At 41.6% G+C, this 13,800-nt stretch overlaps 1 protein-coding gene across 1 annotated transcript; it reads right to left on the bottom strand.

The window, feature by feature from the left end:
• Window positions 1-805: 805 nt before the first annotated feature.
• p4hb (prolyl 4-hydroxylase, beta polypeptide) lies at window positions 806-12,997 on the bottom strand. The gene is given in 12 exon segments (XM_026359980.1): window positions 806-2,371; window positions 3,534-3,650; window positions 4,430-4,611; window positions 5,714-5,834; window positions 6,015-6,041; window positions 6,043-6,216; window positions 6,428-6,553; window positions 6,662-6,766; window positions 8,807-8,944; window positions 9,129-9,262; window positions 10,742-10,948; window positions 12,695-12,997. Coding segments are annotated over 12 exon segments (1,536 nt in total). The 5' UTR covers window positions 12,834-12,997; the 3' UTR covers window positions 806-2,305.
• Window positions 12,998-13,800: the final 803 nt, after the last annotated feature.

Genomic DNA, 13,800 nt, shown 5'->3' with positions numbered 1-13,800 from the left:
AAATTGTTGCTCAGGGTGGCTGAAGGCTTCTAGTAAACACCAGGCCGGATGAAAGTGGTTTACTGCTGGAGTGTGTCAGTGCCAACTGCAGGGGCACAGAGAGGTGAGGTGCCATGTGTTACCTGCACTGACACAGGACTGGTAATGGTCAGGAGTGGTTTACATCACTCTCCCTATCTGACTTCTGGGAAATCAGTAGTGCAACATTTAAGAAAATCGACGTGGCATTTTGTACAGACGTTAGACACCACATGATAATTCCTACAAGTCCTTCTATACTTTTTAATTAGATTTGAACTTTTAGTAACTATTTACTAGACATACAGTTCACATCTCTGCAACTATTGGATTGATAGTAACTGGTAGACACATGCCTCCCCACAAGGTTAAAGGTTTTAACTATTCAAATACTTCAAGGAAAAAAACAGGTCTCACTCCCATCAGTCTCAGCTTTACCTCCTGTCCAGGGTAAATAAGATGATCTTATAGTGGTAAACATGACATCAGCTAATATGTTAGCAATGGAAATGTGAGTATTTCAGCATGCTTCACATTTGGCTCTGTACAGACACTATATGAAAACTGGATTCTCACCATTATAAGATCGTTGTAGTACAGGACACTAGTCTAGTTTGTGTTTATAGATCTGGGCCAAGTGACTTTGTTAATAGGATGACGTCATGTGGGTTTTGAAAACCACAGGGAACTCGTAGCTGGACTTTATGACACAATAATGAATAACATCTACTCTAGTGTGTAGTAGAGCTGCACTGCACAGAGAAAAACAGGCAAACTTATTTTTATATTTTGTTTATTGGCCACCATGTCACGTTTTCCACATCAATTTGGATATGATGGAATGCTTTGTTAAGTTCCCCCCACTGCTGTACATCTGTCAAACCCATCACCTTGCTCTACTCAAGTATCCCCTCACTGCGGCACACACACAAAATCCATTCTCCTGTTTGTGGACGACCAGAAAATATGACGTACTCATTCATCTCATCACAGCAATTTTTTACACCATTCACACACTCGCACACTCTCACACACAAAATGCACTCACAGACTCTCTCTCACACACACAGACAGCAATAGGGGAGTTGTGTAGAGCCCAAAAGTATGCAGGTGGTACAGTATGGGTGAGGAGTGGGGCTGTGCAACCGTTCCCTCCCCCTTCCGATATAACAGACACTTCTCTCAAAACCAATTTCAACAGTAAACTGTTCCAATCTCTGTCTGCTTTAGTAACCACAACGAATCTCTGATTAGGCATGAATGCAGTGCGACCTATCAGAACTGGTCCAAAAAACCATCCTAGGTCAGAGAGAATGTGTCCAAGGGTCAAATGCCCTGTCAGGGCCAACTGGTTACAGCTGGGCACAATGGTACATCATTAAAAATGTCAAGTCCTAAATTAAAAAAACAAAAACAAAAACCTCATAGTGAAAGCAATTAAATAAAACAGGATTTCCCCCTAAAACCTTTGTTCCTTTTAGAAAATAGTCAGTAGCCATGCTGAAATTAGGAGAATGGATCGAGAAATAGTTTGGGAATGAAAGTAATGAAAAATGTTATAAAAACAGAAAACACCTCCCCCCACCAGAAGAAAGAAAACTATTGGTCTCAGCTACATATGGGGGGCACTCTGTGCTGCACAGGATGAGCTCTGTGGGGTTTATTTTAGTGAAGACATTGTAAAACATCGATATGATGGCCCCTTTGTCCCCTGAGAGATCAGTCCTTACAAAAACCACCACACAATACTCTGGTCCTCTGGATTTCTATCAGAGGGAAAAGAACATTGGCAACCCCCTCCCTTACCTACAAATACAGGTTACAACACACATTGAGCTCATACTCACACTGAACAACAGCAAGACTTTTGGACAGAGAAGGGGAGCAAATTCATCAGGAAAACAAACATTTTGAAAACTGGATCTCAATGCCACTTATACATTTGGTTTAAAATTTACAAGGCAAACAGCTGATATGGAGCTTTGTAGAGAAGGCATTGAGGTCTCCCATAGAGGCGATGCTGTTCCACAGAGTCCCCCCAGGTGGGACAAGACCAGTCTGGCCAGAAGTTGTGAGGTTGGAGAGGTGGCTGGCAAGAAAGGCCGCACCACTGATTGGTGAGCTGGCTAGCAGGCCGGCTGACTGACTGACTAAAAGGCAGTTAAAGGGGAAGTATTAATGTTCACAGGACAGGGAAGGTTCACAAGGAAGTGAAGGTGGTGATGGTGACTAGTTGGAAGGGTTGGGGCGGGTCTCCTCTCTCTCCCTTTCGCTCCTCTGCCAGCTTTTACAACTCATCGTGTCCGTCCTCGCCATCAGAGTCCTCGTCCTGTCCATCCACATCATCCAAATCCTGGAAAGCAGAGGGATGAAACCCAGTGATTAATACAGAATCTCTCCAGTCTGCTGACCTTGCAGGTCTAGTTTACAACAAATGGAATGTAGAGGTCTTAATAAAATTAAGAAGCACAACAGCTAATGAATACATCTGAACAAATCAAATCCCTTGTCTCTCAAGACAATGTGTAATCCACACCATGTAGACCCACAGCTCTGCATAAAGATGACATCTTTGTTTAGTCCTTCATGTCTAGCCTGAGGACAGGTGAGCTGAGAGGATGTGGCAGATACAGTAATTTACACTGTTGCACAGCACGTGCAGCTTTTATCTGGGGGCTTGTGTGTCTGGGTAAAGTCCAGTTAACAGCTAGAGCAGCTGCAACAAGCATTAGCATGGCACTCTGTTGTGCTGCAATTAGACTTCTGAGAAGGGCAAGTGGTGGCAACAGTGGAGTGGGAGGGTGCTAGTAAAGAGGATCGCTGCTAATGTGCACAGAATACAGCAGAGTCATGCATCCTCTACATCTCCGATCAAGATATGGGGGCAGCTTTTCCTGCCAGACTGGGCTCGTTCTAATGTTACAACCTAAAATCACCAGGAGTGGGTCTATTTTGGGCACCTTCTCAATTGATGGCATCAATATGCATCAGAATGGCAAATGAACATGCCTGAATCTGGTCTTCAGTTTTCTATTACGACTCTTAAAATAAAAAGATGGTAAAACTTATACTTTAGTGCAAAAGACACAGTAGAAGTGGGTTTCCACAAAATGTCTTGTAAACATCAGTCTCCACAATCCTAACACTGCAGCCGGTCTTTCAACGGATCTTCAGCCATTTCCTAACACATGGCCCACTCCTCAGTATTAATGTTTATATTAGATTGTGTATGGTGCTGAGGAAGTACACAAAGCAAAGCTGAGCACATACACACGTTCTGATGAAATTCTCTTTTTTGTTAGTAAGCTGCCTGAGACTCATCTCCAAATGAAAATGTTCAGGCACCTGAGCAGCTAATCAGTCGTCTAGCTACATTCAACAAAACTAAGACTGTAGGTTAACACAGAGCCAAGTACAGCAAGTATGGAGGGACTACACAGTAGTGAAAGCTTTCTTAGAAGGCTATGATTATGCTGTAATGTGCTTCTTCCTATAAAGCGTTGAGATGATCTTACATCTGAATCCAGATCATCGTCATCGTCGTCTCCCGCTGGGGCACCGCCGTCCTTACCACCACTCTCCAGGAACTTGGTGAAGCCTTCTAGCGTTCTCTCCCCATTGTAGTCAATTACCTGTGGATCAAACATTACGGATCAATGTCTATAAAGCTTATAAAATACAAATATGATCATGTGTGGTCCACTGCAAAAACAAAATATATCCCTGGTGGGGTAAAACCTGACTAAGTCATTTAGAAGCAGCTGGCACTGTCTTCAAATGTCTGCTAAAAATAATGATGCACATAAAAAGGACAATCAAAGGACAACCCATTTAATTTTCAGTGTCTCAATCCAATTTTAACGACCAGGGCCCTCCATCCTTTCTTAGTGGGGTGGGGTCATGGGCTAATCCTAAAACATTCTAGCACAGGCATACACACACACACAGAGCAGTATACTATGACTCAACTATGGTGCAGAAACCTACAAGGCCAGTAGGCTCCAGTTTCTGCACATGGTTTACACTGCTAAATCAAGACACTTCAATCATACGTAAAAGGCCCTGTGATTTCAGATCCACATAACCACCAAGATCCCAAAGTCACAACTGCAAAGACATGTGACTAATAAGAAAATATAATTATTACAACAGGAGGGGACATGGATAGATTATGCATCAGTTGGCACAGTTGCAGGAGCTAATCGTGAAAGATCATTAAGATGAGAGAGTCAATATTGTTCAATGAATCAATCTCTCTCTGGGTGCAATGGTGGGAACCTTTTGTAATGCGGTTTAGAAGTGTGGGAGAGTAGGTAACAGTTACTTTGAGTTGTTCAAGCTATTATTTATGAATCGTGGTCTGGATTGCTGGTGGGAAAAGGGGCTTGTTGTAAAGTCACTGGGTTCTCACCTTGCGCTCGTCTCCTGCAGGGAAGAACTTAAGAGTGGGGAAGCTGTGGACTTTGACTGCCTCGATCTCGTTGGCTGTGGAGTCCATCTTTGCCACAATGGTATCAGCGCTGTCCTTATACTTCTCTCCCAGCTTCTCCCAGATGGGAGCCAGCTGTTTGCAGTGTCCACACCAAGGTGCATCTAAAGACCACACGAATAAGCAAATCAGATTAGTGCTGAATCATTACTAACCATTACTTTGGCTTTAGCTGTTTCAAATCATCACCAGTTTAAACATTAAGTTCAGTATTACGGAGCAGTGTTTGGGTGAAAGGAAGCAAACTCGAAGGGAAAATGTCACGTGCAGCCTAAGCTTCATGGCCTTGCTCCCATTTGGCTAGAAAACCCCCCTCACCTGTCAGGGAATACAGGACTTCCTTGCTCTGCATGACTGGCCATAAGCTTTATTTAACAGCCAGCGATGGAAAATTCCTGCTTGAATGGTGCAAGTTTGGATGTGGCTTACTATAAAAATAATCCATCAGCTATATTTAACTGAATCTTTTCACTGTCAGTGTCTGGTAACAAAGTAAAGTGCAGAGTGAGGCTGAGAAGGTGTGAGTGACACTTGAGCATTAGCTCCAGTTTTTGAGAAGAGCTTAGCACAACAAAGTAAGAAGGGGCAGGATTTGAGTTTCAGACTCTGCAACTCAGCTTTGATTACATGAAAATATGTCTTTAACAGATGGACAAATTTGCCAACTCAACCATAATAATTCCATAATAAAAACCTTTTTGCAGGAGGATCCTCACAAAGAGTGCCAATGCGTATATCTAAATATTTATTGATTATCCAACACTTTAAAGATAGAACTTTTTGTTAACCTTAGGACGAGTGCTCAGACTCAGCCTACCACTGATGATACCTGAAGCAGTTGCACAGTAGTGCATCGAATTCACTTTCTGCTTCAGTGCAAAACCTATTTAACAGATATTCTCTATATGATACAGAATTAATAGGTGTTTTTTCCCCCAGTCCTTATAGCTAGAGCTATAAGGATGAGTGGAGCCAGAGTTAGCAAATCAAACCAATCAGTAATATAATATATAGTAAAAGTCCTAAAAGGTGTTAGCTCAGCAGAACGTTGATTGTTTAGGTTTGACTGCTAATTATCCAAGAATGACACTTATAAGGTGATCTGCCCACAACTAGACTCAGATTTTCTTAAATCCTTCTAGGTGCCATCCTTAATTCCTGATAATGAAAAGACAGTAAATGGGATAAATGGTAAGATGCGCTTACAGAATTCCACAAAGACGTTCTTAGAGGGATCAAAGGCGACCTCCTCAAAGTTCTTGCCAACCAAAACTTTAACAGGTGTTTTCTCCCAGTCTTCAGGGATGTCCTGGCTCATGAGGTGGGGCTGTAAGACAGCAGAACCAATGACATTCATAAGATTGAATGGTTTTCCAAAAATAAAACATTTGTCCTCAGTATGTTACATGTTCAGAGACCAGAAAAGTCCAGAATAAACCATCAAATTCTAAGCACCATCATGAATGTGCTTCACATGTGCATTACCAACCACTCCTCTTTCTCCCACCTTGAGTTTCCCCTTCAGTAAACCGTGTGCAGAATTCAGTGATGCTCTCAGCTGTGATGGAGTTGCTCTCTGGCTTGTACTTGGTCATTTCATCCTCCAGGGTGATGAGACGGATAGCAGGGCACTCCTCCTTCTTCAGACCGAAGAATTCCAGGATGCGCTGGTTGTCGTCCACGTCGCTGTCGATGAAAATGAACAGTATCTGGAGAGGGAGAGATAAAAAGGTTCAATAAAAAAATTCTGTTTCAACAGGTTACTCAGTATATCCTGCCTGAGCAGGACATTTGTGTAATGTATCAGAATGCACAGAATGGTATTAGTAAGTAAGTAAATAAGAATTTATGACCCTACTAGAAAGCTAAAGACAAGTGCATTTTCACAGACTACACTGACTCTTCAGGTTGTTCACCTACCCGGCCCTTGAATCCCTCTGCAGCTTTCTTAAACTGTTCCATTTTATCCTGGAAGTCTGCAGCAGCTTTGGGCAGAAACATAAGAATGTGGGACTTGATGTCTCCACCGAAGATTTTAGGGGCAGTCTGCAGAAAACAGAAACAAGTTTGACATGTGAAATCAAATCTGCATTTGCACAACATGTTGAAATGGACAGTGCTGGGAAGGGTTTGAATGAGACCAACAGTCATTACCTGCTCTGTAAACTCAATGACCAGAGGCAGCTGGTTGGCCTTGACAAAAGCCAGGAGTTTTTCTTTGGTCAGTTCTCCATCAAATGTATTACGTCCCTCATCAAACTGTAACAGAGACATGGGGAAAATTTAGACACCAGGCTTATCAACTAAAGACTCATTTACCAGACAAACTACTTTAGAATCCCAGAGTAAACCCCAATCGATGAAAGAGCCAGAGGACCAAACCCATTTTTATTGGTGTGTAAGTATAGCAGTGGTACAGCTGTGCCAAACAGCCCTTAATTGATGACAATAGGAGAAATAAGACTTGGACAGTGGCACGCTGCCCACTTTGTGGCCACTGGCTGAGGCTATGAAACCTAAGCTCCAAACCCTGTTGCAATAAACAAGTAAATGACCCCAGCTGTTTAAGACTGAGCTGAGCCTGCTTTGGAAGGGCTTGAATGACTGCAAGCCCACATGTCCGTGTTGTTTTTATCAGGGTAATGTTACCAACATGGATCAGAGGTCAGACAATGGCAGTGGGAAGAGCATGCAAAACTGAAAGAACTGCAATGCAGTGTAAACAAACAGATATTTAAAGTTTGTTTCCTGTTAAAGCAAATGGTTCTATTCCACAGGATTATCATTATTATAAGATGTTATTAAAAAGATACTGGGAAGCTGCAGGAGGTTTTACCAGTTTCCCAAGTTTTACCTCTCCGTCAACTAGTGCTGCTCAAGAGTGGCATCGCTGACTTTTCTATATAATTCTGTATACAGTTATATTTTGTAAGGTTTGTAAGGTGGCTTGAGATGACTTTTGTTGTGCTTTGGTGCTATATAAATAAATATAAATTGAATTGAATGCACAGGGTAGCAGAACAGAAGGTGACAATGCATGGCTTACAATTTAACTTCTAGTTTTCTGAAACCCTCATTCTACAGTCCATAAAATGTCTTCTTAGGTCGTTATTACATGACAAAGAAAGTGTGTATATTTGGTAATTTTTTACCAATTTATTGGTAATTTTAAAATTTTACTTACTAATTAAGATGTGCACCCGTCTAAAACAAATGCTGTCAAATACAACAATCCTGCAATAAATGCTAAATTATGAAGGTTTAATGTTCTATTATGCAAAACTGTTTCAGAGAACTTAATTCTGGTGGTGTCCAATCCATTTATATCAATGAGTAGAGTCAGTAGAAACACCTGTAAATATAAAGCAATACAATTCAAAAGCACAACAAGCGACTGCTTCAAAATGAGCTTTTTACTAGAATCCTAGACTATTAAAAGCATTTTACTGATTTCAACGTGAGACAAACTTTAAAAGAAACGTTAAGGTTTGTGCTCAACTATTACCTTAACGTAGATCAGGCTTGCTGTAAGATAAAGGCCTATGTCTAAACTGATGCCATTCAAACTTTTTCAGTATTTAGGGAGTTAAATTCATCACACACCCTGACATTACTCAGTTGCTTCATTTTTATTGACCGACACTCTGGACCTTGACCCAAATTGACAAATCCACACGCTGACTGAGATACTGTTCCTCTGATAACAAAGCACTGATCTCTGACCTTTTCTGTAAGGGATGATTGTGCTTGATCACTGTTTAAAAGGCAGCTAATTTACATTTCAATTATGTGGGAAGACGGAAACATTACCTATTTAAAAGGTAGCAGAAATGCATTTACCTGCCATCTACAATCCTTTGCTCATAGCTACCTAAAACATGGACAATAACCTTTTACAGCTCTTCACTATTCATCATTAGTATAAAATGCTGACATCATTCGCTGGGTGGGTCATGCAACAGGCATCTTTAATGTTAGGGGATCTCAGACAGGCCGAGATTAGAAACCAAGAGAATGGATACTGTGAGGTCAACAGCATCACATTACCAGAGTGTCGAAGAAAACTCTGGGGTGTCTTCAGCAGCTTGAGTGTAAACACTTTCACATGTGTGTTTCACAAGGGGCAGTGCGTAAATACTTAAAATAATGTGTTATCCAATGTGGAATGTATGAGATTTCCTGTAGCTACAGTTTTATACATGCATTTTGTGTCATTATGGTCTATATTCAATTACAGAACTTTTTAAACAGTGAAAAAAAAAAAAAAAAAAAAAAAAAAGCTTAAGAACTTGTAGTCACCTTCTTGAAGAGGACAACACCGTCCTTGGAAATCTCAAACTTGGAGTAAACAGCATCGTCAGAGGTTATGCCAAAGGGAATGTCATCTATGGCTTCAGCTGCTTTTGCGTAGGCCTTGGCACCATCAGATTCAGCATCCTACACACAGGAAAACTTTCTTTAGGATGAAGAACAGTGCAAATAATCCAATAATACATGCACATAAGAAAGTAACAGACATGTACACTGTATACAATAAAAACAGGAACCAGCTTTATACAAAAAAACACTCCTGTGTAAATCCAAACCTCTTATTGCTCAGGCCGACGGAGATCAATCTTACCTTAAAGAAGCCAATGACGGCCACCTCATTGTCAGCGATCAGAGACTCGGCCTCTGTAACTCCGGCTAGGGTGGCGACGGCAGGGCCTGTGCGCTTCTTCAGCCAGCTGACGATGTCATCTGCCTGCCTGCCAGCTGCAACACAACAGAACACAATTTCTTAGCTGTGGACAATAGGACACTTCATTTAGTCATGGTGAAGCCATCTTGACTCACACAGACTGAAGCCCTTCACCGCCCTCCTACCCTGCTGGAGCTAAACTCACACTTGCACGTAGAGGTTTTCAATTTTGTACACAAAACAGCCACCGCAATCATGGAACGTGATTATAAGTCAGCAATGGAGACATATTGTTTGAGGCCTTTATAACCCACTTAACAGTAAGTGGTTTGGAATGGCACTTAATGTGGTGGACCCTCCATGTGAATGTGCCAAAAAAGTCACAGTGGGTAGGAGATGGAATAGAGATGTAGCCAGAAATATAGCCGTCGTCAACTTTAATACTATAGTCTCCAAGGGTAGCAGATGTCTAAGTAAATTTACACTGTCTCTACTGTGGTCAAACTGAAGACGAGGAGGCAGGGAGACATGAATTTATTGGTGTGAAAATGTGTCTAAAAGAAAAAAAAAAAAAACAACTAAAAACCAAAAAAGATGTTTTGTGCATTTCCGACACCTCTGCAGTTTCAGGTAACATACAGAACACCGTTCCCTTTTTTTTTTTTTTTTTTTTTTTACTAAATATATGCCAACTTTGTGGTTGCACGAACATGTTTAGCTCTCTTTGGAGTGCGACTGTTGCATTTAAATTGGACTTCAAGACAGGTCTGGCTTTCAGACTGATGTAACACAGTTGCAATTTCACTGAAAAAACATGTTGATGAAGTGATACAGCACGCAGTCTTGCTGCAGTGCTTTGAGGTCTTGCTGTGTGTGGGAGACAGCAGAGGGGTGTTTCTGAGGCTGAAGTTAGAGTAGTCATTTCCACAAAAAAAAAAAAAAAAAAAAGCAGACTCTCCCCTCCCTTTCTAAACTGAACGTGGCCTGGGCCCGCAGAAAAGAGACGACGTGAAGAACTGCACATACCTCTCATGTCTCTACGCAGCTAGGGGCTGGACTCAGAGTCAGCATGAGAGGAACGTGCCGAGGAGGCCCTGCCTACATTTTGTCTCAATCATGTTACTGAAAGCCGATTGGCTGATACTCTGCTGTTCAGTATCATATTACCAGGAAGAACAGTCACAGTTGAAGTTATTAAAGTTTGCCAACAGTTGTGTGACCCGATTCTTTTTGCCATTCATGCAATATTTCACCACATTCTGAAATAACATTTACTCCCTTTACTCTGTGAGAAAAAAAACTAAAAAACAAACTATCATTCATCAAAATGCTTTGGTTACAAGAGTTATAAAAATTACACAACACAGAAAGACACTAAACTAATTTAAACAGACATTGACATTACTAAATGAATGAATAAGTCATACTCAGCGTTTTAATGGTTTTAATTTTCCACCACTACTACCAACTTCTTATTAATATATCTACTGCTAACAATTCTGTAAAATAAATGAATAAATCCTATAGAATAATAATTAATAAATTAATCCTACCTGAGTACTCTTTGGGTGACTCCTTCTCTCCACCCTTGAAAAACTTGATGGTGGGGTACCCCCGGACGCCATACTCTTGGGCCAGTTCTGTCTCCTCTGTGGCATCCACTTTAGCCAGGCGGATGGCTGAACCCTCTGCCTTCAGCATACCAGCAGCCTTGGCATACTCTGGAGCCAGGGCCTTGCAGTGGCCACACCATGGAGCATCTGCAGGGCACATACAAAGTTTGGAAATAATAGTCATAATTTAAACATGGATACAGTGTTAACAATGTTGATTACACATAAGATAATCAACATTGTTAGAAAACAGAATGTTTAAGAAATAAATAGTAAGACATTATCTCTGACTATATTTCTATGTTTAGCAGAATTAAGCTTGCATCATAATTTATGCAAGTCATGTCCTATATGTATCCGGTTTGTCAAAAAGTCTAACTGTAGTTGATGATTTTTTATTATAAATAAATAAAGAGCAATAATTTTTTGCATCTTTGCAGCTCCAATCAGCCAATTGTATTTTTCTTGATAAATAATCTGAACTATGTTTAGATTGTTGTTAAAACTGAACCAATAGTATGATAAAAAAAAATGTATTCTTCACACTTGGCCAAACTGGACATCAAAGGGGGAGATTGACTTAATTTAAAGCAGACAGCCAGAAAAATGCACGATCACCACATACTCATGTGGTATCAAAAGGTTTCAGGCTGCTGTGTAAACCTTGACATCCAGCTGCTCATCTAAGAGTCTGGACACAACTTGCACACTGATAATCTCCTAATCAGGAATGACACGTCAAATAAACTGACGTGTAATGTAACTGCTACGTTTCATCACCTTTATTTCTTGACAAACTGCAAAACTTCCTTGTTCCAGCTCAGTCAATATAAATGCACAGATGAACTTTTGAAAAGTACACGTCAACCTAGCTCCACATCCACACACAGATCCCGCCCAGTCGAAGAAATACGTGGGCAAACAAAGCCTCCATCCCGCCCCTGCCGAGCCCATTGGAGAAGCTGCCCCACGGCCGCCTCCGGCTGATCCAGCGAGTTGTCACACAATCTGTGAGCAGGTCAACAATCTGACAAAAGTGAAGCGGGATGGGCCTGCAGGCTATGAAGAAGTGGCTCACTGAAATCTGTGCTAGGACATTAAACTTATTACAATGAGGAGAAATCAGTTACTAAAACGCAATACGTGAATCTAAAGTACAACAACTGACGCGCCCGAGCTAAACAAAAACTGAAACTCAAACGTATGAAACCACAGCAGGCAATCGAAACACAATAACCCCGAATCGGTCAGATTTCATTTACTCTTTTCACTTCTAGATACTTACGGTGTGAATGGTTGTGTTATTATTGCGCTATTCCGACGGGAAAAGATAACGTGAATGCAAACACACTATCACTATACTCTGAATGAAACATGCTACACTGCTATTTGCACTCTTTAGCAGCCAGGGGCTACAAAAAAATAAGCAATAATACGTTTTGGCTAAACAGAAGATTTAATGTGACTCAACGTCAAGTTAACTAGCAGCAAAACGAGTTCGGGCTTTCTGCTTTGTGTCAACTTGGGAACTCTAAGAGTGAGCTAACATTACGGGACTCTCTGTGCTAGCTAGTCATACTGAAGGAAATAAGTGTGATAAACAAAGCTGCTTCCATTTTTTACAGTTTCAACTGTAAGGGGAAGGTGGTCGGCAACAGATGTTACGATGCGTGAAACAAGAGTCACGCATGGATGCAAAAGTGAAGACGACGCGAGCAACGTTAAGTTAGCTAACGTTGGTAACCGCAGCAACTTGTCAGAGGTGTCAAAGTTTAATGCTAACATTATCCCGGGCTTAATTCAGCTAATGTTAGCTAACAGCGCAGTCGGCGAGCCCGCTGAAGACAGCTAGCGTCACTTGGAGAGACTGAACGAGGAGCAGCTGTTACTTACAGAATTCAACCAGGATGTTAGGATGAGCTTTGAGAGCCTCGTCGAAGTTACTTTTCTTCAGCACCAGGACATCTTCTTCCTCGGCGATCTCAGCCCTGCTTGCCACAGCCAGTGTGCACAAGAGCAAAAACTTCAACATAGTCGCCGTCGAGTATTGGGCCTGACGGAGAAACGAGGGCTGCAGACACGGTCGGCTACGGTTTAGCGGAGAAACCGGTCTCGATTTCAGGCTTTTACCTCGCTGAAGGTTGGGAGAGTAGCTGCTATTTTGTGTCTACCGCTACTAACGTGGCAATGCACGCAGAAACCGGAGGGGTCAGCCGTAGTGCGCATGCGCCTTTATCGGGTCGAAAGCAGTTCGTGTTGAATTGTGACTGGATCCCAGAGAGCGGCACCTGGAAGTGAATGAGCCGCTCCCCGCTGCACATCATCCCCGCTGCACATCATCCCCGCTGCACATCATCCCCGAGCGACAACACGCACGGAAACAAAGCCAAGTATGCTGCCTTAATGTTATTTTTTAAATAACCACCTGCTTTACACGGACACTAGGCCTATTATATCCAAACAGGTTCCGCGATATTATAGCCGCGTCGTACAGTAGAGCTTTAGTTTCATCTGCTCTTACAGTTAAAACACTTAAAAAGTGCTTATTATTATTAAGATTATTATTCATATACACGGTGGTGCTCGAACGTTTCTGCATAAATATGATCTAAAACAGAAAAATAAGATTTTCACACAAGTCTCAGAACTAGATGAAGGGGACTCAACCACATACGACAAAGATAACCTCGTTTGTTAACATTATGTTTTGTGGAAATGATCCAATGTGTTTGTAAGTGGCAAAAGTATGTTAACCCGTGCCTCCAGTTACTAGAGTGAAAGGCATTAAAGCAGGTCCAAATCATAGTATAGCCAACACCACGTTTCACAGATGGGATAAAGTTTATTTACTAGACTGCAGTGTGGTCATCACCAAACATATCACTTCTCATTCAAGCCATAAAGTTCTGCTTTGGTCTAATTCTTCCACAGAACATTTTTCCTTATGCCTTCTGCCTTAGCCACATGGTCCTAATCTAACTATAGATGTGCAGTAATGT

The sequence above is a fragment of the Anabas testudineus genome, chromosome 1 (assembly GCF_900324465.2).
Source record: "Anabas testudineus chromosome 1, fAnaTes1.2, whole genome shotgun sequence".
Classification (NCBI taxonomy): domain Eukaryota; kingdom Metazoa; phylum Chordata; class Actinopteri; order Anabantiformes; family Anabantidae; genus Anabas; species Anabas testudineus.
Note: the sequence above shows the minus strand (reverse complement) of the source record. Positions and strands in the feature narration are given on the sequence as shown.